Source organism: Juglans regia, chromosome 13 (genome assembly GCF_001411555.2).
Source record: "Juglans regia cultivar Chandler chromosome 13, Walnut 2.0, whole genome shotgun sequence".
NCBI lineage: Eukaryota > Viridiplantae > Streptophyta > Magnoliopsida > Fagales > Juglandaceae > Juglans > Juglans regia.
In genome coordinates this window covers 30648955-30673949 of record NC_049913.1, presented here as the reverse complement: position 1 = coordinate 30673949, position 24995 = coordinate 30648955, and the positions used below count along the sequence as shown (strand labels likewise).

Genomic DNA, 24995 nt, shown 5'->3' with positions numbered 1-24995 from the left:
ACCACGTACAATGCCATTTTTGTTTGAATTAGATACATAATTCTTTAACGAAGACGAAGGACCGGTACGACCGGTGGGTGGTAAGAATCTGTTGGGATATGGTAGGTAGAAAATTAGTGGGTAGTTGTATCAACGGGGTAAACCATTCAACTTGGATTGACAAGTAGTGCATTCAAGTCGAGTTTTTATTTTGAGTAATCCTACGAATATTCGTCGGATTATTAATATTCGTGGGCGTTACATAATTATTTTAAAAATAAATAAATTTTATTATTAAAAAATTAATTTTTTTTATATAAATCATTTATTAATTTTTTTTTAAAATATAAAACATTTATATATTTCACGACGATAAATATCATTTATATTATATTTTATGTTTACAAACAACTCATTTAAATTATTGAATAAGTTCAAGTTTGTTTACAAATTATTTCAATTTGATAAAATGATTTATTTATATTATACTACATATTTTAAAAGAAAATTTCGACCCTTTACTAATATCTTTATATAATTTATATATACATATATTAAGGATTATGTTAATAAGACTCAAGTAATATGTTTTGCATGAGAAACACGAGTTTCACTTTATCTCTTTATTTTTTAATATTCTATTATAAACCGATCATATTTCTCAAGTTTAATTTATTATTTTTGTATTGCATTTGTGGGTTGCGACAAAAATTGTCTATTTTAAATGTTGTGTTATATAAAATTGGATTTCGATATTATATGAATTGATTTTAATTAAACGACTTAAATCTTTATCCAAAATAGTTGAGGTGATATATATAGTTTGACTTACATTTTTATTTACAATATTTATTATATTAATTTTTTTTAAATTTAAATTTTAAATTTTATGATTTTCAACATATTAATAATGGACATGTAGAGAAATAAATTTTTTTAAATACATTTTGTATTTTTCATATATTTTTTAATATTTCTTGTCTTTTTGTGCTGAGTCTCTTATTTTAAGGTTTGAAAGAACTTTGATGAACGCGTGTAAGACTTTTTTTTTTTTTTCTTAAAAAATTGTGTAGAGTTAGTAGCAAATTATGGGGACTTGTGTTTCGTGTGTATGTTTCAACTTGTTGATTTTGACCGAGTATTTTTCTATTTTTCCAAGTATTTTGATGGAATAATTTATCAAATTAGGGCTTTTCTTAATTATATATCTTTAGACAATGGCTACAATTAGGAGAAAGATAAACATAATATGTTAATCTCACTCCATTTAATGTTAGGATCTATAATACCCACGGGCGACAATATTTAATATAATGGAATCAATATATTATATTTATCTCTCTTCAAATTATAAAAAATATTTATATCAAAAAATTATAAGAAATATCAATCCGATTGATCTAAGGTAAACGTCTCACGGTAATTTCTTAAACCTTCATTTGTTAACTAACTAACTAACTATATATATATATATATATTTATATATATATATATATATATATATATATATCTTCTTTTGGTGGTATGCCATAGTTTTTATTTGCAATAAGTAAACAAATAATTTTTGGGTTTTGTTTGTTGTCATTCCTTTAATTTATTTTTAGCAAAATTCTATAGAAAAATTCTAGACATAAGCCTCACAACCATTCACACTATTGAAAAACATATAATTTTATTTTTTTACCCTATTATTTCATATTGAATTGAAATATAAAATATACGGATAAAAAAGTAAAATCACATATTTTTAAGTGATGTGTAAGAGTGTGAGACTTCCATGTAGCACGAGAAATGCTACATACAGTCGTTGAATGCACAAACGCTGTGCAGTCACTTTGAAAAAGAGTGGAGTCCACTATTAAAAAATTAATTTCTTTTCATGTGGGTCTCATATTTATTCATTTTTTTCCAAAGCGACTGCACGACGCTTGCACACTCACAACTGTAAATATCATTTCTCCTCTAATAAAATCATCCCACTTGAACACCACTACTCTCCCAAGCACAATGCTAAAGACCACAACACATGAGCCTTTTGTTGGTTGTTGAGTGGGGTGGTTGGTTTGGTGAGAGAGCCAGCCACAAGAAAGGCCAACGAGACAACTTTTCAAGCAAGGGATCATCTAAAACTCACTGCTCTCGAGGAAAAAGAAAAAGTAGGTGATTTCATATAATTAATTACCTTCTTAAAAACTTAGAGAGATTATAAGAAATCCCAAAACCAAGCTTGTATAAAAGCTATATACATAAGATCAAGAAGATCATGATTGTCTAAAACTGGGCAATCTTTGTTTAGAGAGTACAATACAGCCATCAGGAGTCGAGCTGAAGGCAGTATGACTGGCAGTTTGCTTAGAACCTGGAAGGCTCCTAATCAGCCTTTTGTTAAAGTTAATTTTGATGCAGCATTTATTGAGAGCAATGGCAGAATGGGGATGGGGATAGTTATTAGAGACCATGCAGGAGTTTTAAAAGCCTGTTTGCATGCCTCAAGGGACCACATTCACTCAGCATTCCAAGCTGAAGGAGTTGCTCTTCATAGAGCCATGGCTTTATGCCTCGAACTGGGTCTGTGTCACGTCATTTTCGAAGGAGATGCCAAAGTAGTCATAGATGCTGTAAATTCCAAAAATGAAGACAATTCATGGCTGGGACAGTTGACAGAGGACTAACTGGCAACTGATTTTTGTTCATAGACCTGCTAACAGAGTTGCTCATACAGCTAGTTGTGAATGTTTTTGGTTAGAGGATGGTCCTCCAGAGGTAAAAAATATGGCCACGGAAGATTTAACTTGTATGATGTAATCCTGCATATCAATGAAATCCTTTCCTATAAAAAAAAAAAAAAAACTGGGCAATCTCACCTTAGCTAGATTAAGCTGCCGATTGGCTGCTTAATTGGGAAGTTGAGATAAACATGAAAAGTAAGCATTAGTGTGTGCCCGGCTGAGCCATAATTTGTGTGCTCATCGGCTACTTTTGTTGCCTTCTTTACATGCATGAGCAAGTATAGGCTGCAATAGTTCGAACTCGTCTTGTATATACTTAGTTTGAACTCGTTTCATTTAATCAATGAGATGTTCATAAACACTAATATTAGTTCGAATATCAAACGAACAAAAATCGTATATACTTGACTCGACTCGATTTAGGTTCATAAATAAAACTTGTATAAGCTTAATTTGGCTCATATGATCTCATTTTGAAGCTCGTACCATGTGATATCTATGTGTTATATTTATTACATATTAATTGTATTTTATGTATTTAATTTTATATTATTAATATATTTATAAGTTATCTTATTTAATATATATATTGTTCCCAAAGTATGTATATGATAACAAATTATTCGCTTTTTTTCAAGATGTTGGAATCTTGCTCAAAAAAATTATAATACTATAAAGAAAGATATTTTAGTTATACTATTATGTATTTCAAAGTTTCAAGATCATTTGTTAAATCAAAAATTTTTACTTAGAATTGACTGAGAATTAGTCAGGAAATTTTTTATTAAAGATGTAAAAAATTATTTGTCAAATGACAAACTATATTAAGTAATTTTTATTTTAATATTGATCATATTAAATGAGATTCTAATTATCTTCCTGATTTTCTTTCCCGATAATTTTTACAGGAAAAATCATGTCTTCTTTCAAATCCAGAGTAAAATTCAAATCTTCTTATGTCAGACTATCATCTCCTCCTTATTCTACACCATATATTTTTGCAACTCCAAAGCTGTATATGGTGTTGGGAACATTACCTTCATCAATTAAGCCATCTTACAAATGTATATATATATATTTAAAAATTCTATATATAATTATTATTTTATATAGTAATTGTATAAAATAATTATGTAATTTTTATTTAAAGGATCATTATTGACTATATATATAATAAAATTATTTAATATTCATTAACCATATATAAAATATTAAAGACATCGCTTAATTTTAATTTTACTAATTTAATTAAATTTTTTAATTAAATTTTTTGCCAAAAAAGAGAAAAAAAATGTTCATAGACCGACAAGACAAATAGGTAATGGTCTGGTCGAACAAAGGAAAACAATTAATTTTCTCTGGCAAACAATGTTTCATACGTTGGATTTCGATTTCCTATAATTTTCTGACCAAACACTATATTCAATTCGGAAAAAGATAGCTATAACAAGTGAACCTTAGCTGCATTTAATGCTAGAGTTGACATTGCCCAAGATGCTCTGAACAGAAATCTCAATCCACCTTGCATTAACTACAGATGTTAGCAGCTGTAGGTAATCATTCATTTAATACAGACAGAGTAACTGAGCAAGTTTAATCCAACTTGGTCGTTTACACTGTCAATGACCAGTGCTTCCTTGCCACTTGAGATCATTTACATGTAATGCTGTAGCAGCTTAGGTACACTTATTCAAAATGCTGCATTATTATTATACATACATTGAAACAGGCTATCATCCCATCTGCTTTGTCTCAAAGAAATTCTACCTGGATGGAAAGAAGTTCATGCAGATGGGAGGATGTATCTTGGCCAAAGCAAGGATTGATGAAGGGAGAATCCATAATCCATCTCCACATATCAAACCAGAAGCAACTGCAGGAACCATCAAACTGGCCTGCTTGCCATTTAGCTTGTGCCATGCGAACACAATCAAACTCCCCATACACATATCAATTGCAAAGTAAGCACCAACAAGGAAAGGCACAGCCATAGCCATCGGAAGAGGAACCCATTTCCCAATACCCTTGGGGTTAAGATCTCTCAGCAAGTTGGCTGCTATGGCAAAGGCAAAAAACGCATAGCAGAGTTGCAAGCAATGATGGGGTAGGGCAGAGAAGCCTTCAACGCCTAGAATTGCCATGTTCCGGTAAATGATGGCATAAGGGGCTTTGTATTCTCCATTTGGGTTCCCAACATCAAAAGCCTTGTAGAAGAGAGAGAAAGTGAGAGGAGCTACCACACAGCCTATTGCTGTCCCAATAGCTTGGCTTACAAGCATTGATCGAGGGGAAGTGAAAGTGAGATGACCAGTCTTGAAATCGTGCATCAAATCAGAAGAGATGGAAACTATGGATTTAATCAAACCACAGCCAACAAGTCCTGCAACCAAGCCATTGTTTTTTCCATTCAAGGCAGCAAGCACAAAAAGAGCCACTTTGCCATAATTGTACGCCATGTTCATGTCAGTTAAACCCGCACCATAAGCATTGCAGAAGCTAAGAGAGGGTGCAAGAACATAGGCAACGACTACGTAATACCACTTCAACTCAGGGAACATGAGTGGAATCACAATGATGGATAAAATGGAGAAGAGTATGTACCCTGTACATGCCACCCATATGGGAATGCTCTCTCTTATGAATACCTCGTTTCGTCGCAGATCATCAAGAGGCTGATTCTGGTCATCCGGAGATGCTGTAGGAAAAGGAAACCAATTAAGGGTACAGAAGAGTAAAAGAACATCAATTTCAGCATGCCAACATCCCATAAGTGCCCACTTACATGATTTAAGTTTCTTCTTGTTCACTTCTGCATGGATGTTTGTGGCAGTGAAGTACAGTATCTTGAGAAAATTGTAAAGCCCGTCTCCCAGGATCAGGGAAATGGAAATAAAAACCTGCAGCAGACAAGAGGACATTCTAAGACCGGAATTGTCAAAGTTTACAACCACTCCAAAACGTAATTCATAGTTCAGCTCAAGAAATGGCCTTAAAAGTCCAGACTTCAGACCTTGTAACCATTAAGACTCTTCATACTGCTTTCTGATAAAGTTCCAGGGTACCAATCCCCTTTTAGCCCCTTTATCAGTGGCCACATAACTCCCCAAGAGAGCACGGCACCAAGAAGTAAAGACAAGTTCACGAGATGGGAACAGATCATTCCTGCTCCAATATAGGTCATACTGAAATCAAAGTAAAATCTGCAAAATTCAACCTGTTTAATCAATGACACAGTAAAGACCACTTTTGGATAAGGCTACAAAGGCCAGAGAAAAGATGTGAAGTACACACGAGTTTTTCCGAGCTTTCAATCCAAATGTAGGAAACTGAGCAAATCCGCATAGATCTCCACCAGAATAGAACCATTGAAAGAAAGCCCATACAAAACTAAATGAAAAGAACTTTGTGAACCCATGAACTTGCTTCCTGCAAGTAGGATTTGAGTTTGTTAGAAATGTTTCATACTGAAATTGTTTTGGTTTCATTTGAAAAGACAATAGTTATAAAAGGACATGCGTACTTCGCCATCACATCTCCTTTTGGAGTATGGAACCCGTTAATGAGAATCGCAGTAGCAGTTCCACTTGGATAAGTTAATTTGTAGTCAATTATCATGATCTGTAAAAGAACACAACCACTTCAAGTACCACAAGGAAAAAAACTCTCCTAAAACTAATTAATTCATAACGAAAATAACCTAATAGAAGTAATCACCAAAAACAAACCTTTCTGATAGGAACCAATGCCAACAGCCCAACAAAGCTGCTTACAAAAAGGAAACCAGTCATCCAACCAATCCCAGGCTCCTTGGTGCTCCCAGGAGTATTCCCCTCTGTATCAACCCCTGCTTGTTCATATGTCTTTGTATTCAAACCCAACAGATAAGACCCAAAACCACCTGCAATTCCCATAAGTGCCTAAGATTATAACTTATGCAATTGTATGATTGCAAAATATTAGAAATTTAACAGAAGGAGAAACCTTTTTTACTGCCAAAAAAAATCAAAATCTCTAACCTCCAACAGCAATGCTATAACATGCCACTGCACAAGTCTGAATTATGGTATTCTCCTGTCGAGTGAATGGAATTGATACAATTCCTGCTTTCTCGAGCAGTGCAGTCCATGTCCTGATGAAGACAAATGCAAGGAGAGCAGCCGAGACATTGAGGTTGGGGACTAGCCCAGTAGTGAGATTAAGCTTCATCACTATCACACTGTAAATGATTCCGATAACTAAGCTAGCTAGAAGTCCTCGAATTGTTATCTGTCTCTTCCATGGTGTGACTCTCTTCAAGTCCTCTGGCTCTTCTCGAATCTGCTCGATGTCCTCTCTCTCAGAATTCCCGATCTCATTCAATTCTTCTTCTTGCATGTTCCCGATTTGAATGATCAAAATCTTCCACCTAATCCAATACAAACAACAAACAATCTCAATCTCATAACCCCAAGTAGATGAGAAAACGATAAATAATATTGCATACTTTGTAAAACCAATAAGAATCATCTTACTCAGTTTTTTTCCTCCTTTTCTCCTTTGCTCAGATACAAAAAGTCTGAACTCTGACAAGGCAAGCTTATAAAGTCTCAAGATTCTTTCTTGGAATTCTACTTCAATATATTGGAAGGAATTTTCACGCAACGGAAAAACCCAAATGAGTTTTTGTCACCTTCTTCATTCGAGGACCTGATCGTAGACTCGCAGAAAACTTTCAAAGAAAGATTTAACAGCCACAAAACCCAATTGGGTCCTCAAAATGTAATAACATGAATATTAATAGGTACCACACGAAAACCGTGAAAACTCCACAAATCCCCATATGGGTCTCTCAAATTTAGCCGAGGAATCAACTCAGAGCAAGTTTACGCAATGCCCATTAGGCATAAAATACCGTATTTATCGATGCCTTTAGACTTTAGTACCATTAAAAGCCATACGCACGAAACTATACCAAGAGCAGATCTTTGCATGTACTACAGAGTAGTACATAGCAACGTGTGTAGTACACTCATCAACTTTCCAACTACAGCTCGATTGCGTTTGAACACATGTTCGGCTGCAAAGGTTGATCTCGTCGTTGACTCATCTGCCTATGACTATTCAGTCTATTCAGGAGAGAGAGAGAGTGAGAGTGAGAGAGAGAGAGAGGTGGGTGCGATAGGTATTGAAGTGGTTGAAGGAATCAAGGATGGAGTTCAGTCTGCGGTTCCTTCAAACTGTCTACTTTTCCGTAAGGGTGGCTTGGTGGAGAGCATCAAGCTTTTTCAAAGGTCAGCATCCGCACGTACAAAAGCGAATTAGGAGAGAGAACATGGATTCTGAGAAGAGAAGTGGCTGTCTTGTGCCAGACCGGTGGCCCGAGGAAAAAGGTAAAAAGGTTGTGGTCTGTGTGAGTGGTGCGTTGATTCGATCTTTTTTTACTCTTCCTTAAGATCCAAACGGTGTATATCCAAAGAAATGGTGACCTTATACGTCACGCCCCTATCAAGTGGGATCCACAGAACTCCAAGCTCGGCGTTTGAAACTTTGAACATCGCTCTTTGGGTGAGAGTGGGCCCTGTACCGGAATCACGCTGTCGTGAGGGTGATTTTCATGGTTTGGATACCGAGACGAGAGTTTTTAATTTCAGACGAAAGTTAAAATATTATTTTTTAATATTTAAAAAAGTTAAATTAAAATTTAAAAAAATTAAATAATTTATTATATTTTATATAAAAATTTAAAAAAATTATAATGACGAAATAAAATAAGAAATCTTCATCTTATCTTTACCTCCAAAACTGTCGGCTTAAAATAAGAAATCTATATTCTTCACATTTTTTTTTCATGTTTTTTATATTTTTTAATATATTTAAATATTAAAAAAAATTAATATACTTAAAATTATTTTTTTAATTATTAAATAAAAAAAAAAATGACAATCGGTCAAATTAAGCGGTAAGCTTAAGAGGACAAAATAGTTTTTCCCATTTTTAAAATGTGTCTTTTAGAAAGGTATGTAAAAGTAGAGTTTGATGTAAGCAGGATTTGTTTGGTGGTGGGATTACCTTTAGGTGTTGCCTACGCAGACAGATCTCTGAAGGCAATACATATGTATTTCTTTCTTTTTCAAGTCATTAAGATATAAAGATGCCAAATGATTGTGTTGGCTCTAAATGGAGTGTACATATTTACATGCCATTTTGTATATTGGAGTCCATTTTTCTTGAATTTATTCCAATATTTATTATTATTATTATTATTATCATAGAGGAGATAGATACATTCATGTTGATTAGTGGGGTTAAAGAAAATTTAGATACTCTTAAAGGAATACATAAGATGAGATTAAGGGAAGAGGTAAAAAAGACAAGTAATCAGTATGATTGATTACCTAGAAGGGGATACAGATCCATTTAACTATGAATGCTTTCCAAAAGTAAAAGAATAGTGTTATTAAAGTTCATTACATCAGACACTATGTCATAATTTGATTAGTAAGATTTAAATTTTAAAATTTATCTTTTAAATTAAATTATACAATGAGAATGACGTATGATAGAGCATTCTCAATTGTTCCTTTATCCTATCCTTTAAAATACATCATCAAAATTTATTTTTTCTATTTTATATACTGATTTTTAAAATAGGCCATATATCGGCTTATTTATTTTTTCTTTATATAATTTAAATATTTTTTTATTTATTTCAAATATTTTTTCTAACTACCAATGAATTTACAATATCTTCATATCTTTTGATATTTATAATATTTCTTCATATACAATATTATATAATTATGTCATATTTCATATTAATCCAAATTTAAATGTCAAACCACTATTACAAGGTTTTGCAAGTGCTTCTCTGCTTCTTCACCACCTTCAAACAGCCAATTAACTGATTGCTATACTTTTCCTTCATTCATTACGAGGGTTATTGTCGCCAATTCGTGTGGAAATAAAATACTGGTAAATAAAAGTAGCGGAAAAAAAACGTCCAAAGGAGAGAGAAAATAATTTAAAATATTGTAAAGTTGTAAACAGTATTCTCTACATTTAAAAGATTACTATAATAAAATGTAAAGGAAAATGATAGAGTTACTATCCTTTTACTACTCATTTACTACTTTTTTTATATTTGATTTTTTTTTATAATTTTTTATTTTACTTAATAGTTAAGGAAGTGATAATTAGTAAATTTATATATTTTTTTAATTTTTTCTTAATGATTAAGGATGTTAAAAAAATACTTAAAATAAAATGATAAAAAAATAAAAACACTACAAGTAGTAGATGGGTAGTAGATAGGTAGTAAGCCTATCATTACCCAAAAAAATATATTTTACATGAGCTATTGTGAATGCTCTAAGGGCATTCAAGTAGTGTTGCGAGTAGTATTATTCAAACTTTAACCACCATCAATGAAAGTAAAGGCTGAACGCTATTGATTCGAGACGCATATATCCCAGAAGTTTTAAAAGTAAGCCCTAAAACAAGCCCTAAAATCACATTTTGTAGTACCCATTAAAATCACATTAAACCAAAACCACTCAACATAGGTAGGCTTGTCCCCAAAGAAAGAGAGACAAGTGCTGGATGTACTACAAAATTAGGCAGTACTGCAAGATCAACAGCCGTACTACAATTGTTTATCAAGTTTCGAACCAACTACAGTTCCAAATTCCAATGCATCTTGAACACATGTTCGACTACAAATTAAGGCACATCTCCTCTTAGCTTCTTTGGTTGACTCACCTCTCTTATCTCTACCCCCCATAGAGAAAAGGAGAAAGTGAGAGAAGTGATGGGTGAAGATAGTGGTAGGAAATGGAAGTTCAGTTCCACAATTATCCTTAGCTAGCTAGTGCTTTCAAGAATATATATATATATATATATATATATATATATATATATATATATATATATATAAAGTGGAACAAGAACAACTCACTCCTTTGAACCGTCAACATCCGCACAAAAACGCATTATATCTATTTGATTGCTGGTCTTTCAAGGGCATCGGTATTAGATTAATCAAATATTTTTTTTATTTTTAAATTTAATAAATATCATTTATATTTGCTCTATATTGAATTAGTTAAATTATTTTCATTCAAATTATAAATTGCAGTAAATTTATTCTTCTTTTCAAATATGAAAAGAATTATAACAAGTCTAAAAGTATTTTTTGAGATTATTATATTATAAATGTGATATTTTTATTCATATGAGATTTACCATCTATATACATATGAGATTATTATATTATAGATTGTTAGATTGTGAAAATAAAAATGAATATGATTTGTTTGAGGTTATTGAAGATTATGAAAATAAAATATAAATAATAAAAAATAATAAAATTTTATTATTATAGAGAATGTGATGACTAATCCAATGTAGACTTCAAGTTTTAAATGATTAGTTAAAAGTAAAAAAGTTACATATTAGTCAAAATTTGAAGAATAGGATGACCAATCCAATACTAATGCTCTAAAAGAGACCTAAGTAGATTTATGGTGGGCACAACCAACATGACAAAAAATAATAACAATAGACTTGTGGGTGGATAGATTTTTTATTTTCCCACAAACTCAAACAACTCAAACAACTCAATCTATATTTATCTTTTTTAAAAGAGAAGTCACATTTGTCAAAAAGAAAAAAAAATTATTGCAAAATTTACAAGTTGATGTGATTAGATCTGATATATTAATGATCCTTTTAATGAATTGTATCTTAACAGATCAATCTATTTTGATCCGAATCCGTAATATTAAATTCAAACCTTTTAATTTTCTATCTTATTTATATTGAGTTAACGGATCGTATCATATATTATCACTCTTAATATAAATATTTGTTTGAGATTACTTACCATTGGGTACCACAATGTGGAGTGTACAGAAACAGAATCACGCGTGAATTCGTGATGGATGGAGCTCAAGAACTTTTGTCCTTTGTGTCCCATTTTCTTTTTTAATATAATAAAAAATCAAACAAAGTTACAATGTTTAATCACGGCCTCCTCGCCCATCTAACACCATTTAGCTTTTATTCAAAAAAAAAAAAAAAAAACCATTTAGCTGATTTTATTTTATTTTTGGGTTAAATAACACTTGATTTCTAATATTTTAGGTGTTATATACAAGTTTAATATGTATTTAAAACTTATACAAAATCATTACTCTATATATATATATATTTGACTTCCTTTTCAAATCGAGTTTATGATGAAAAAAATATATAGATAGGTGAAACGAAGTGAATTTATCTTTGACTGAGTTTGACCGAGAGAGAGAGGAGCCATGAATTTTATTTTGGGCCTGGGCCTTGGAAGCCATTATGGAACCTATTTTGCATAGAAAACACAGTTAGGTTGTGTTTGGATATTGAAGTGAGTTGAGTTGAGTTGAGTTGAGATGATAAAATATTGTTATAATATTATTTTTTAATATTATTATTATTTTAGGATTTGAAAAAATTGAATTATTTATTATATTTTGTATTGGGATTTGAAAAAGTTGTAATGATAAGTTGAGATGAGTTGAGAGTAATTAAGGAACCAAACGAAGCCTAATCTGGGCTCTCCACGTGCCATTCCCCCAAGCAACTCGACTCTGTAATTCCAGCAGAATTAGGCCAGGCCACCCACAATCAAGTCCAAACCGATTGTAATTTAAAAAATAAAATAAAATAATAATATTATTAAAAAATACTTTCTTAATCACGAAATAGAATAAAAAATAATATTTATTCTACTTCGTGATTAAGAAAGTATTTTTTAATAATTTTCTCTTTACTTTCTGATTAAAGAATTATTTTTTAATGATATTTTAAATTTATTTTATTTTTTAAAAATATTTAAAAGTGTAAAAAAAATTTATATAAAAAATAAATTAAAAAAATACACATAAAAAAAGTACATGTTAAGTTTAACGGGAGCCCCAGCGGAGATTGTAGCACGTCCATTTTAAATATTTAAAAAAAATCATAATATTATTAAAAAATACTTTCTTAATCATGAAGTAATTTTTTATAATTTTTTATTTTACTTCGTGATTAAGAAAATATTTTTTAATATATATTTTTTATTTTCTAATTAAGAAAATATTTTTTTAACAACATTTTAAATTTATTTTATTTTTTAAAATATTAAAAAATATTAAAAAATTTATATAAAAAATTATTTAAATAAAACGTAAAATAATACGTTTATTTAAATAATGTCCACAATCCAAAGAATAGAGGCTCCTCTCACTGCATTTTTTAATTTTTAATTTTATTTTATTTTTACTTAACGATTAAGTAAATATTTTTAAATGACATGTAATTTTTTTATTTTTAAAAAAATACATTAAAAAAAATAGAACAATTATACTATTCATTTATTATTAATTTTATATTTAATTTTTTAATTTACTTAATGATTAAGAAATTAATTATTAATAAAATTATATATTTTTTTTATTTTTTTATTATGAATGTTAAAAAGTTACTTAAAAAAATAAAAAAATAAAAAAGTTCAAATACATATAATATAAATAGTAAATGTGTAGAAATAGAGAATCCTATCACTACCCATTCTCCAAGAACTTCCCACCGTTTCATGTCATCCCCAAGCCGACACCTCTCTCTTCCAAAGTCCAAAACCCTAAAAGGAGAAGAGAATAAGTTAAATGGGAAGGTCATCGGAGACGAGGTTCTTGCAAGAACTGGTACTGTACGCGGCGAGCGCGGCTCTGAGTTGCCTGGTGCTGTTCGCGGGGCTCCGGCACCTGGACCCTAACCGAGAGGCCTCGAAGAAAGCGCTCGAGAACAAGAAGGAGATCGCCAAGCGCTTGGGTCGCCCTCTCATCCAGACTAACCCTTACGAGGTTTGTAACTAGTGTTTCTCACGCTTCCCTAACCGTCAAACTCTGCCTTTCTGTCCTCCTAGGCTCTGTGTATCGTCGTGTTTTGTTTTAGTTGGAGGATTCTCTTGAAGGTTATTATGTTTATTTTTCACTTCTTTTTGTTTGCTTGGATTTTGAATAAGTTTTGCGTTTTTTGGTGTCTGTGGGAATACGAACCGAGTGAAATGGTTTTATATCGCTGAGTAATTGGATATTATATTGATGGAATTCGATATCCGAGGTTGGAGTTGTACTTTCGGCTCACACTAACAATTCTTGTAAAATGAATTTCCTTATGAGAATGTATTGAAGACCACAATGAGATAATATTTTGATTAAAACGAAATAAATTGTAGTGGGTTTAACACACTCTGTACAAAGGATTTTTGTTTTGCCATAAGCTTATGATTTTTAAAGATAAAAACCCATCCTCCACCCGAACCTGCTGCATTGCATCGACTTTCAAAGCTGTCATTTCTGTTTTGTGGTTGCAGTTTTCTTTGATGGTTCCTATTCGTGTGAACTGTTTTTTTTATAAGCTATAGTTTTCATATAAAAGCACAAAAGGCACAATCCAAGTACATAGAATGTCCAAGCACTTATTGCTACGGAATGCCCACCATCTTTTTTTGTTTAAAGGAAAAGTTTTTCTTTAGGAAATAACTTCTGTTGGAAGAGAAATGACCTGGTGGGGATGCCCTATTGCTTATTGTGGATTAGGCACTAGGCAGGCTTCTAGAGGTGAACCCACATACTGAATTTGTGTATTCCCTGTGAACACTTGCATTTAGAAGTTAGTATAAAGAATTGCAAATGACCTTTTCATCTCATTTCATGCTAGAGAAATCTCTGTTCTTACTTAAGCATCCTTTTCCAAAACACTATTTAGTTTTTATAGTTATGTGAACTATCTATTACACCCTAAAGATTGATAAAGTTTATGTAGACGAAAGGTATGGAATTAACACTAAATAAAGTTTAGAATTAATACTTATAAGAATAAAGGGTTAGAATTAACATTTTTCTCATACTTGACTCGTGTTTTTCTTTACCTACAGGATGTCATAGCCTGTGATGTTATAAATCCTGACCACATTGATGTGGAATTTGACTCTATTGGAGGATTGGAATCCATCAAGCAAGCTTTAGTTGAACTAGTGATACTTCCATTGCGGAGGCCTGACCTTTTCTCTCATGGGAAGCTTTTGGGTCCCCAGAAAGGGGTCTTGTTATATGGACCTCCAGGTACTGGGAAGACCATGCTTGCCAAAGCTATCGCAAAAGAGAGTGGAGCTGTTTTCATTAACGTCAGGATATCCAATCTGATGAGCAAATGGTTCGGTGATGCACAAAAACTTGGTGAGTGAAGATACTAACTGCACTCTTGGATTTGAGGGTTTTCTTCTGCCCTTTCCAAACATGTATGATTAAACTAAATTATTTTGGCCTGCTAGCTTATTTCTCATGGTCGGCCTTGTCAAAGAGCACGACTTACCTGAGGTATTCGGTTCATTGACCTGAAAACTATAAGACTTCCTTAAGATGGATTACGTAAGAAGTATTAAGTTTCACTTTAGTCAGACTGATTGTAAATTAAATGGATTTCTCTCTTAGTTTTGAGATTGCCTAATGATCTTGATTTAAATATTTTTGCTTTTTTTTGGGTGATATCAATAGAATGATCTGGATGATGATACTAAACTAAGTGGGTTACATTTAAATATATAATTTGTTCATTTCACTATCATCAATCATAAGTGCTGCTGACAACCTACTTCAGGTCAATGAACTGAATCAATTATTATATATCTTGAAACAAGATACAAAACTTCAAAGACTTAGTTCTAGGTAATCTCAAAACCAAGACATGAATCCATTTAAATTGCAATTAGTTTGACTAAGTGCATATCGATAGTGATTATGCTACTCGAAGTAGTTCTGTCTTCTGCCAAGTGTGGCAGTTTGATTTTGTTGATTCTTAATTTTAAAAACTTGGTCTTTTTATTTCATGCAGTGGCTGCTGTATTTAGCTTGGCCCATAAACTTCAACCAGCTATCATATTTATAGATGAGGTGGATAGTTTCTTGGGTCAGCGTCGTAATACAGATCATGAAGCTTTAACAAACATGAAGACTGAGTTCATGGCTTTATGGGATGGATTCACCACAGATCGTGAGTTTGTTTATTTAGACAGTGGCTATGCTTATGATTTTCTCTTTAAAAACTTAAATGCAATGGTGGTTATAAACAGGTTGCATGGTGATGATTAGTTGTGTGAAAACAGTGTCTTCTTTTCTGATGATTTCATGTTGTTTTGTAGAGAATGCTCGAGTTATGGTTCTTGCTGCTACTAATCGTCCATCTGAACTTGATGAGGCTATACTTCGACGTCTTCCTCAAGCATTTGAAATTGGTATCCCTGACCGCAGGGAGAGGGCTGAGATACTGAGAGTGATTCTGAGAGATGAGAGGGTTGAAGAAGACCTCGACTATGACATCCTATCTAGCTTGTGTGAAGGTTACACAGGTTCAGATCTTCTTGAACTCTGCAAGAAAGCAGCATATTTTCCCATCAGGGACCTACTAGATGAGGAGAAGAAAGGGAAACGGTCTTCAGTGAGTATTATTTTCTTCTTCCAACTTTTTTTTTAAATTAAACTTCTTGGTGCAATGCTTGGGTATGGCAGAGCCTGTTGACAACATATGACACGTCATATCTTTCAAACTCTTGGGAATTCCCTTGCATTATAGAGTAAATTTATCTTGCACACTGTAGTTATTGCTTAATCTTGAAGATGCCCATTAAATTCTACACTCTTTTTTTGGCTGAGTTTCTTATCTCACATCTGTTTTGGCAATCATTTCTGGTGTCATGAGTTTTATTATTTAAAACTCCTTTTGCTGCCGCTATTGATCATTAAGCATTCGCTCTTTTAAGTTCACTACATAGCTGTAATTCCAGTGTGCAGTCTAGTCAAAGGGTGGGCTTGGGATGAACTGTAGGTTCAGACATATTTTTGCTTTTCACTAATCACCACGAGTTTTTTGGGGTTGAAAATCCAATTTTAAGAACCATGGCAACAGATTGTGTTGTGTTGAAAAAGTTCCAAGTATGGAGTGGACAGAAATTTTGGTATTCTTATCACTCTAGTATTAACGTCAATTTTTAGTTGTTTATATAACTTAACTAGAACAAACATCGTATATCTTGCTAGATGTAATTGACTTCAGTTTTGCATGGTATCAATTCTGGTCGTATATCTTTGTTTCAGGCACCGAGGCTGCTGGCACAGTTAGATTTGGAGAGAGTTTTTGTCTCATCGCGTAAGACTAAGGTAGCCGCTAGTGAGTATACTGGATTAACCCCACAATCATCTGGGTGGTCTGGGAATAGGGAGCCAGGTGATTATCAGGTTCAAGCGGCAATAAATGAGCTATCTAAGCTTGTGGTTTCCCAGATTTTGAACATTCAATCTGATGGCCAGGAGCCATAGAATGCCCGCATTGAAGCCCAGTACCCTCAATCAAATTTGATCGTTCATTTTCAACAGTAACTTTGTTAGTCATAGAGTATTTGTTGATGGGTTTTCATATTGTTTGTAAACGTATTTAAAATTATATTGTTAACAATATGCTTAATACGATTCTGCTATCGGTTTTTCACCATCTTTTGTAATTTTTGCAAGTTAAACGCGATTGGTGGGTCGGCGGGAGATGGTTCAACTGAGATGGTTTGTGTCCTCACGTTTTCCCAACCAATGTAGAGAAGGTGTGAAAGGAAATTGTAATCTTGTCAAACAAATCTCCGCAGGAACTTTTTTCTCTATGGAAGTTGGGTTATGAATCCCACATAAATATTGAGGTGTAGCACTATTTACTATTTTGGCTGCAAAGGGCCATAACCAGATTTGTGTAGCTGCGTGTGAATGGTAAATGTATTGGATAACTCCCAAACTTTTCTCTCTTACTAATTTTTTTATGGGTGACTTATATGTTCATTTGACAATTGACACGGTTACTGAAGATTTCGATTCTTGAAAAAATAGATGATTGTAATATACCTCGTGTTAGCCATAGATCTCGCTCTATCTATATGTTATTTAATTGAGATGTGCTACAGGAATAAAGTGTACAGATTGTCCCACATTGGATGTGCAAGGAGCTGGTTGTCAATTTATAAGTGTGAGTGAAAGTCTCACCTCTTTAACTAGTTTTTGGGATTTCGAGAGACTTGAGACAACTCAACAATTCTCCCATTTGGAGATTGATACAACCAATGCATCACCATCTGCCTCTCAAAATTGATATCTTCCACCTATACAACTCATAGCCATTGTCTTGATAACCTCTCTCTAAGAATTTCCGATCTCATTCAATTCTTCTTCTTGCATGGAGATTTGAATGATCAAAATCTTTCACCTAATCAAATATAATCAACAAACAAGCTTATAAAGTCTCAAGATTCTTTCTTGGAATTCTATATCAATAATAAGGGTGTATTAGAAATGAAAAGCTTATAAGAATAGAAATGACAACAGGTTGTAGCTAAAATGAAAAGCAAGTACATGGCATAAACATTCACCAAAAAGAAGAAATGTAAGCTAAGCTTCATAACAAAAAATAAGCTACTTGGTGTATTAGATTAATTATTGTAGTGTCTTTGTGAGGTTTTGTTTCAAGTTTTATTCTCTTGTTCTTTTTGACTTATTATTTCTAATCATTATAGTTTTCATTTTTCTGTTGTAATTGATGTTGTTGGCAGCTTATGGAGACAGTCTAGTAGAAAATTTCCCCCCAATTCCAGATTCAAGATGTGAAGACTAATGCATTTTGTTCTTTATAAATTTATGTTTTAATTTAATTAATTGTGATGTATTAATATTTCTTTTGTTCTTTGTAAATTTATGTTTTAGTTTAATTAGTTATGATGTATTAATATTTTGCATTGTGTGGTAACAACAATATTATTTATTTATTTTGTTCTTTAATTAAATTTTTTTTTTATAAAAATCTTTTAAAAAGTGTTTAAATTATTATTTTTTTAAAATCTGAGCAATTTAAGCATATCAGAATTAAAAAAAAAAAACAAGTGCTATAAAAATATTTTTTAAAGTTTAGTCTTCTTTAAAAAAAAAAAAGTATTAACGACCCGGATTAGAGAATCCGGGGTGTAATGAACAATCCGGATTATGCATGTAGTGAAAAATCTGGATAATAGTGAAAAATCTGAATATCCGGTTACAAATCGGATATCTAGATTGAATCCAGTTTCCGCCCGGCTTTTATGATCCGAATCCAGATCTGGATCCGGATGCACACCCCTAATCAATATATTGGAAAGAATTTTCACCGAACAGAAAAACCCAAATGAGTTTTTTGTCACCTTCATTCGAGGACCTGATCGTTGACTCGCAGAAAACTTCCAAAGAAAGATTTAACAGCCACAAAACCCAATTGGGTCCTCAAATGTAATCACAGGAATATTAATAGGTACCACACGAAAACCGTGAAAACTCCACAAATCCCCAGATGGGTCTCTCAAATTTAGCCGAGGAATCAACTCAGAGCAAGTTTGCGAGTAAAATCCCGTATTTATCGATGCCTTTAGTACCATTAAAAGCCATTCATAGAAGAGAGACACACGCACAAAACCATACCAAGAGCAGATCTTTGCATGTACTACAGAGTAGTACATAGCAACGTGTGTAGTACACTCATCAACTTTCCAACTACAGCTCGATTGCGTTTGAACACATGTTCGGCTGAAAAGGTTGATCTCGTCGTTGACTTATCTGCCTATGACTATTCAGTCTATTCTGGAGAGAGAGAGAGGTGGGTGCGATAGGTATTGAAGTGGTTGAAGGATGGAGTTCAGTCTGCGGTTCCTTCAAACTTTCTACTTTTCCATACGTGTGGCTTGGTGGAGAGCATGATCAAACATGCAAGGAACGAGCAGAAGGAACTCCTTAAGCTCTTTCAAAGGTCAGCATCCGCACGTGCAAAAGCGCATTAGGAGAGAGAACAATTAAAATACATGGATTGCTGTATTCTGAGAGAAGAGAAGTGGATGTCTTGTGCCAGACCGGTGGCCCAAGGAAAAAGGTTAAAAGGTTGTGGAAGTGGTGCTTTGATTCGATCTTTTTTTGCTCTTCCTTAAGATCCAAACGGTGTACAGTACAGCTAGAGATGCGAACTCCTCTGACCATGTCAGCAATTATATATTAAATAAAAAATAAAAAAATAAAAAACAAAAAAGAGGAAAAGAAAAAGGGGAAGAAATATTATTTAAGCTAGGAAGGTGAAAACGCAGAAGGGGAAGTCTAATAGTCTTCCTTGTACTCCACGATAAATGGATTTCGTAATTTAGAAATAGGCTTCTGTTGGAAATATTTTTAAAATAATATATATAATATTTATTATTAATAATATTTTTGAGTTGATTTTAAAATTATTTTGGAAAGAGAGAAGAATGTTAATAAGAGTTATAAAATTTTGCATCTCTATAAGCATCACAAGCCACCGGCTGGTTGAGTGGTATTTATGTCCTTGAATTACCTAGAGGGCTGGAGTTCGAATCAGTCCATGGTCGGCCTCGTCAAAGAGCACGACTTACCTGAGGTATACGGTTCATTGACCTGAAAACTATTAGACTTCATTAAGATGGATTATGTAAGAAGTATTAAGTTTCACTTTAGTCTGACTGATTGTTAATTAAATGGATTTCTCTCTTAGTTTTGAGATTGCCTAATGATCTTGATTTAAATATTTTTGCTTTTTTTTTTTTTTTTTTGTGATATCAATAGAATGCTCTGGATGATGATACTAAACTAAGTGGGTTACATTTAAATATATAAATTGTTCATTTCACTATCATCAATCATAAGTGCTGCTGACAACCTACTTCAGGTCAATGAACTGAATCAATTATTATTATATATCTTGAAACAAGATACAAAACTTCAAAGACTTGCAGATAGTGATTATGCTACTCGAAGTAGTTCTGTCTTCTGCCAAGCGTGGCAGTTTGATTTTGTTGATTCTTAATTTTTAAAACTTGGTCTTTTTATTTCGTGCAGTGGCTGCTGTATTTAGTTTGGCCCATAAACTTCAACCAGCTATCATATTTATAGATGAGGTGGATAGTTTCTTGGGTCGGCGTCGTAATGCAGATCATGAAGCATCAACAAAAATGAAGACTGAGTTCATGGTTTTATGGGATGGATTCACCACAGATCGTGAGTTTGTTTATTTAGACAGTGGCTATGCTTATGATTTTCTCTTTAAAAAATTAAATGCAACGGTGGTTGTAAACAGCTTGCATGGTATAATTAGTTGTGTGAAAACAGTGTCTTCTGTTCTGATGATTTCATGTTGTTTCGTAGAGAATGCTCGAGTTATGGTTCTTGCTGCTACTAATCGTCCATCTGAACTTGATGAGGCTATACTCCGACGTCTTCCTCAAGCATTTGAAATTGGTATCCCTGACCGCAGGGAGAGGGCTGAGATACTGAGAGTGATTCTGAGGGATGAGAGGGTTGAAGAAGACCTCGACTATGATATCCTATCTAGCTTGTGTGAAGGTTACACAGGTTCAGATCTTCTTGAACTCTGCAAGAAAGCAGCATATTTTCCCATCAGGGACCTACTAGATGAGGAGAAGAAAGGGAAACGGTCTTCAGTGAGTATTATTTTCTTCTTCCAACATTTTTTTTTTAAAATTAAAGCTTCTTGGTGCAATGCTTGGGTATCGCAGAGCCTGTTGACAACATATGACACGTCATCTCTTTCGAAATCTTGGGAATTCCCTTGCAGTATAGAGTAAATTTATCTTGTGCACTGTAGTTATTGCTTAATCTTAAAGATGCCCATTAAATTCTACTCTTTTTTTTTTGGCTGAGTTTCTTATCTCACATCTGTTTTGGCAATCATTTCTGGTGTCATTAATTTAATTATTTAAAACTCTTTTTGCTGCTGCTATTGATCATTAATCATTTGTTCGTTTAAGCTCACTATATAGCTGTAGTTCCAGTGTGCAGTCTAGTCAAAGGGTGGGCTTGGGATGAGCTGTAGGTTCGGACATATTTTTGCTTTTCACTAATCACCACGAGTTTTTTGGGGTTGAATCCAATTTTATGAACTATGGCAACAATTGTGTTGTGGACATGAAATGAAATGAAGGATTGAAAAAGTTCGATTATGGAGTGGACAGAAATTTTGGTATTCTTATCACTCTAGTATTAAAGTAATTTTTAGTTGTTTATATAACTTAACTAAAACAAACATCGTATATGTTGCTAGATTTAATTGACTTCAGTTTTGCATGGTATCAAATTCTGGTCGTATATCTTTGTTTCAGGCACCGAGGCCGTTGGCACAGTCAGATTTGGAGAAAGTTCTTGTCTTATCGCATAAGACAGGTAGCCGCTAGTGAGTATGCTGGATTAGCCCCGCAATCATCAGGGTGGTCCGGCAATAGGGCCAGCCGATTATCAGGTTCAAGCGGCAATAAATGAGCTATCTAAGCTTGTGGTTTCCCAGATTTTGAATGATAAAGTGATAAAAATTACATGATAAAGCTGCTTAAGTAAATGAATTATTCAACAAAAAAATAAATTAAGCACTTAATTATGTATTGATTTTTAATACTTGACTCCATGTTAAATTCTTATTAATATCCCAAATTTTATTCTGATAATTTACCTATGTTGCAGGCATTGTGGAAAAGATATTAAAATTATATGGGTGTTATTGGAAGTACCTAATGCCACCAACAAAAGAAATGCACAGCTGCAGCAGATCAAAACGCGCTGGGCGAAGGCATGAAACGCTGGGGCTGAACTCAAAACGCAAGTGGCGAAGGAATGAAACGCAGGAGCTGGAAGGCAGACTCACGCGGGCTGGAAGGCAGACCCACGTGGGCTGGACGTGAAACGCGTAGCTGAGGCCCACGCTCGAAACGCAAGAGATGGGACGTGAAACGCAGGAGCTGCGTGTGCACTGGGCTGGAACGAAATGCACGAGCGTGGGCTGGGTCAAAACGCGCAGCAGAGACGCATGAAACGCAGGAGCTGAAGTGGAACGGTTGCTGGGCGGGACGCGAAAAGCGGAAGCACGCACACAGGGGCACGTCAAAACGAACGAAGATGAAAGTGAAACGGCACTGCAGGGAGATTAAACGCGTGCTGAGGCGTGCACAAGGGGAGAGAATAAAAGGAAAATTTTATTTGGTGCGCCGGTAGTTTTTAGATAGTTTTTTTTCCGCAAGTTTTTTTTCTCCCGCACAGTTCTTTCTTTCGGTTTTATTCCCGCACAGTGTTCGTCTGCCTTTTCAATTTTTATTTTTCCAGTTCATTTTAATTTCCGCAAATTTGTATATTTTTGGGTTTTGGATTTCAGCACATTTGTGGGATACAATATATTTTTATTCAGTAATTTTCATTTGAAACAGTATATGATGATGTTAGATTTTAATTTTATTGAGCATTTTGTTAACCTAGAGATGATAGGCTAGATTTTTAGCTTGGGATTCAATGAGTAACCCGTGACTATTTGGGATTGGATTTACTTCAATATTTAGTACTTTTGATGATTAACCTAACGGATTATATCTCAATGTGCATCTAGAAAATATTAGAGTTCTTTGTTCTTGGTTTAGATCAATTGTAGACGTAAAGGCACAATTGATACTTGAACAAGTAACATGACTTTAACGTTTTTCTTTCACTTTCTATGATTGTTATATAATTTGTCAAGTAGTTTTATTAAAATAAAATTGTGATTCATTGCTATATTATCTGACTATGATTTCTAGGAATGAGAGAATGGTTGAGAGAAAATGAAAAGAGAAGTAAATCCATCACCAAATGGGTGGGTGAAAATTGCATCCCAAGTGTTTGTTTAATTGTTTCTTACAGGTTTAAGTTAACGTCCCGACCATTTCACTCATAATTCATTCTACACTCCCTTAGTAAATACCCACATTTAGGTGTAAATATTGTTGGTGGTTAAGTTTAGGAATTTATTTCTCTTTACTTATTATTTTAAATTTTCGTGTCACTCCAAACGGTAATATGTGGTCTTGCGAAAATGAAATGTTTGCTAAATTCTCATTGTCCCTGTGAATTCGATCTTGGGATTTACCCTTGTATTACTTTGACAGCTTCTACGCTTGGAAGTCGAAATTAAAAGCTGACCATTTTGAACATTCAGGGTAAGTTTGGATCTCAAACTCATCTCAACTCATCGTTACAATTTTTCAAATTTCAAAACAAAATATAATAAATAATTCAACTTTTTCAAATCTCAAAATAATAATAGTATTAATTAATAATATTCTAACAATATTTTTTCATCTCAACTCAACTCACTTCAATATTCAAACACATCCAATCTGATGGCCAGGAGCCATAGAATGCCCGCATTGAAGCCCAGTACCCTCAATCAAATTTGATCGTTCATTTTCAACAGTAACTTTGTTAGTCATATGGTATTTGTTGATGGATTTTCATATTGTTTGTAAATGTATTTAAAATTATATTGTTAACAGTATTCTTAATACGATTCTGCTATCAGTTTTTCTCCATCCTCTTTTGTAATTTTTACAAGTTAAACGCGATTGGTGGGTTGGCGTTTCAAACCATACTAGTTATTCTTCAGTTTGCAGACTAAACTCTTCTTTCCTTATATTGCGAACCCCTCAAGCTGGTGCATATAAATGTCTTCTTCCAAATCCCGAAGAAGAAAATCTGTTTTCACATCTAATTACTCAAGATGAAAATCTTCAGTAGCCATCATTGCCAGCACTAACCTAATGGTCATGATCTTCACCACAAAAGAGAAGATCTTAAAGTAGTCAATGTCCTTTTCTGTTGAAAGCCTTTTACAATAAGTTTTGCCTTGTATCTTTTACTATCATCATGCTCAATCTTCACCTGGTACATCCACTTATTGTGCAACGCCTTCTTCTCTAGTGGAAGTTCTATCAACTCCCATATCTAATTCCCTAACAAGAAATCCATCTCATCCTTCATTGTTGACTCCCATTTGCTCGAGTTTTTATCCTGCAAGGTTTCCTCATAGCCCTGCAGCTCCCCACCATCTGTCAACAAAATATAGTTCAAGGTGGGCGAAAATCGTTGCTTGGGTCAGATAGTCCTGGTAGACCTGGAAACTGCAATTGCAGGTGTGGACGATTCTGGATCTAACTATGGAATAATAGGAACAGGTGCATTGGGCCTACTCTCCCCGTCACCCATGTTCCTGTTTTGCACTGTTCTGCCAGTTGTGTTTGAGTAATATTGTGTTAGAGTCGGATTCGAGTGTGGTTGTTGGTTGGCTTAGCTCAGGGATGTGTAATTTATGGTATTTTTGTGAGGAAGTTCAAGGGTTGTAGCAAGCTCTTAATGTTCG

General features: G+C 33.6%; 2 protein-coding genes and 1 pseudogene across 3 annotated transcripts; 2 read left to right on the top strand and 1 right to left on the bottom strand.

The window, feature by feature from the left end:
* Positions 1 to 4208: 4208 nt before the first annotated feature.
* On the bottom strand, positions 4209 to 7971 carry LOC108989582 (metal-nicotianamine transporter YSL3). Its single transcript, XM_018963234.2, has 8 exons — positions 7220 to 7971; positions 6725 to 7113; positions 6434 to 6606; positions 6229 to 6326; positions 6000 to 6134; positions 5719 to 5908; positions 5491 to 5605; positions 4209 to 5403 (listed from the first exon to the last, which is right to left on the bottom strand). Exons 2-8 carry the CDS (start codon positions 7080 to 7082, stop codon positions 4472 to 4474), a joined length of 2001 nt encoding a protein of 666 aa, XP_018818779.1. The 5' UTR covers positions 7083 to 7113; positions 7220 to 7971; the 3' UTR covers positions 4209 to 4471.
* Positions 7972 to 13253: 5282 nt separating this feature from the next.
* On the top strand, positions 13254 to 24061 carry LOC108989584 (ATPase family AAA domain-containing protein 1-B-like). Of its 2 annotated transcripts, XM_035684236.1 has the most exons (6): positions 13266 to 13567; positions 14644 to 14944; positions 15600 to 15758; positions 15907 to 16202; positions 16859 to 17060; positions 23977 to 24061. In XM_035684236.1, exons 1-6 carry the CDS (start codon positions 13370 to 13372, stop codon positions 23994 to 23996), a joined length of 1176 nt encoding a protein of 391 aa, XP_035540129.1. In that variant the 5' UTR covers positions 13266 to 13369; the 3' UTR covers positions 23997 to 24061. The 2 variants fall into 2 exon arrangements, with proteins under 2 accessions (XP_018818781.1, XP_035540129.1); XM_018963236.2 differs by lacking the exon at positions 23977 to 24061 and having other exon boundaries at positions 13254 to 13567; positions 16859 to 17609.
* Positions 20777 to 24042, top strand: LOC108989580 (annotated as a pseudogene).
* Positions 24062 to 24995: the final 934 nt, after the last annotated feature.

Bases quoted from the DNA above. Each gene is read 5' to 3' on its own strand.
- LOC108989582 (XM_018963234.2), bottom strand. From the start codon at position 7,082: ATGCAAGAAGAAGAATTGAATGAGATCGGGAATTCTGAGAGAGAGGAC. The intron at 5,909-5,999 runs GTGTGTACTTCA...TGAATTTTGCAG, and splicing joins TTGAAAGCTCGGAAAAACTC to ATTTTACTTTGATTTCAGTA. The intron at 5,404-5,490 runs GTAAGTGGGCAC...CTTTTCCTACAG, and splicing joins CAAGAAGAAACTTAAATCAT to CATCTCCGGATGACCAGAAT.
- LOC108989584 (XM_035684236.1), top strand. From the start codon at position 13,370: ATGGGAAGGTCATCGGAGACGAGGTTCTTGCAAGAACTGGTACTGTAC. The intron at 15,759-15,906 runs GTGAGTTTGTTT...GTTGTTTTGTAG, and splicing joins GGATGGATTCACCACAGATC to AGAATGCTCGAGTTATGGTT. The intron at 16,203-16,858 runs GTGAGTATTATT...TCTTTGTTTCAG, and splicing joins AGAAAGGGAAACGGTCTTCA to GCACCGAGGCTGCTGGCACA.